The following is a 2,072-nucleotide window of genomic DNA, read 5'->3' on the forward strand; positions in this document are numbered from 1 at the left end:
CCACGCCCAGCCCTGCACAGGGGCAGAGCGGGTCGCGGTGCTGGGGGCTGCACGTGGACCCCCTTGTACCCTGCGGCCYGTGGGACCGGCCTCGGGCTGCCCCGGGACCCCCAGCCCGGGCGGGATGCAGCAGAGCCAGGGGCTCTAGGGGGGCTGGGGCAGTGGGGTTGGGGCAGAGGGACTGGGGGCACTGGCTTGGGGGTAGTGGGAGTAGGACAGCAGGCTCTGAGGTGATGGGGCTGGGGGCAGTGGGACCTGCAATGGGGCTGGGGGCAGCAGGGTCTGTATTGGAGAAGGGGGCACAGGGTTCGGGCAGCAGGTGGTGGTCAATGGGATGGGGGCAGTGGGGTCTGCAATGGGGCTGGGGGTAGCAGGTGCCTCCAGCATCGCCCCGCCAGGCCCCCGAGCCCCACATGGTGCCCAGCCCTGGCCAGGGTCACCCGGGGGGCTGCGGGGTCCCGAACCCGTCTTGAGGATGAGGAGGTGCAGGGCGTCGTCGCGCAGGTAGGAGGCGGCGGCGATCTCGTGCGTGGGGATGCGCAGGATGAGCTCCTCGTCGTCGCGCCACGTGAGCAGCAGGCAGCGCGCAGACAGGCTCAGGATGCCRTCCTGCTCGGGCGCCGTGCGCAGCGGCAGCTCCTGCAGCTGCTGCGGGCGAGCGCGCGGCGCRTCCCACACGTGCCCCCGGGCCACGTGCGTCCCACCTGGCCGTGCCACCGCCACCCGCCCACGGCACCGCCACCCAGCCACGGCACCGTCACCCCACCACGTCACCAACACCTGGCCATGGCACTGCGACCCCACCATGTCACCATCACCCCTGCCGTGCCACTGGCACCCCTGCCGTGGCACTGCCATCCTGCCATGTCACCATCACCTCGCCATGCCACCGGCACCCCGCGTCCCGCGCGCCCCTCACCCTGGCCGTGTCCAGCAGCTGCAGCACCTCGTCGCGGCTGGAGGGGTTCAGCGAGGCCGTCACCCACGTCAGCTGCCCCAGGAACTGCGGGGCGAGAGCCAGGGCAGGAGGGCGCCCGCCACCCTGCGCACCCATCGTCCTGCAGCACCCCGGGGACACCCTGCTTTCCTGGGACACCCACTATGCTGCAACACCCTGGGGACACCCTGGGGACACCTTGCTGCCCTGGAGCACCCATTGTCCTGCAACAGCCCGGGGACACCCTGCTGCTCTGGGACACCCGTCATCCTGCARCACCCTGGGGACATCCTGCTGCCCTGGAACACCCGTTGTCCTGCAATATCCCAGGGACACCCAGCTGCCCTGGGACRCCCGTCATCCTGCAGCACCCTGGGGACACCCTGGGGACACCCCGCCATGGGGGTCCCGCGCGGGCGCAGCTCCCTCGCACCCACATCCACCCTGTCCGCCGGCTCCAGGGCCTCCCTGCTGGGCCGCCCGCCGTTCCCGCGGCTCCGCGGCCGTTACCTTCACCTCCTTCTCCACGTAGTCGTGCAGCAGGACCTGGGGGTCGATGAGGTAGTCGGGCGGGTAGAGGGGCACGGAGTGGAGCGGGCGCCGGTGGCCGGTGCCKCGGGGCGCGGGGCGCCGCGCCGCCCTGGGGAACACCAGCCTCTTGATGGGCGACACGAAGCCCTGGCGGGAGGGGACGGGGTGACGGGAGCTGGGGGCTGCGGCGGGGCCGCGTGCCGGAGCCCAGCRCGGCGCCCACCTTCTTGCCCTTCTTGCCGTCGCTGTCCATGGCGCGGCCGGGCCCCCGCGCTGCCGCCGCCGCCTTTCCCGCCGCCCGGCTCCTTTGTTTTTTTCCTGTGTCGGAAACTCCACCAGCGCCGGCCCAGCTGGAGCTCGCCCAGTTCCTGCCCGCCCTGCCGGACACGGTCCCCACCCCCCCGGCTTCCCCTGGGTCCCCCGATGGCACCCAGAGCTCAGCTGCACCCATGGGTGCCAGGGGCACCCCAGCCCTGCAGCCCCGGCGGTGCCCGCGGTGTCCGTGTCACCAAAATGTGACCCTCGGATTGATTTGTGTCCCCAGGACCTGCACAGAGCAGCAGCCCCCACAGCTCCGGGGTGCAGGGGGAGCCCTGGACCCCGT

General features: G+C 72.3%; 1 protein-coding gene across 1 annotated transcript in view; it reads right to left on the minus strand.

The window, feature by feature from the left end:
- Positions 1-1,721, minus strand: part of CCM2L (CCM2 like scaffold protein) — a 3,760-nt gene extending 2,039 nt beyond the window's left edge. Inside the window, exons 1-5 of the mRNA XM_026041976.1 lie at positions 1,692-1,721; positions 1,448-1,615; positions 920-1,003; positions 465-648; positions 192-282 (exon numbers count right to left, since the gene is read on the minus strand). Of these exons, the coding sequence (XP_025897761.1) occupies positions 192-282; positions 465-648; positions 920-1,003; positions 1,448-1,615; positions 1,692-1,721 (557 nt within the window). The remainder of the gene's footprint in view (positions 1-191; positions 283-464; positions 649-919; positions 1,004-1,447; positions 1,616-1,691) is intronic.
- Positions 1,722-2,072: the final 351 nt, after the last annotated feature.

This window comes from Nothoprocta perdicaria, unplaced genomic scaffold, assembly GCF_003342845.1.
Source record: "Nothoprocta perdicaria isolate Ctin4 unplaced genomic scaffold, notPer1 scaffold_3, whole genome shotgun sequence".
NCBI classification, from domain to species: domain Eukaryota; kingdom Metazoa; phylum Chordata; class Aves; order Tinamiformes; family Tinamidae; genus Nothoprocta; species Nothoprocta perdicaria.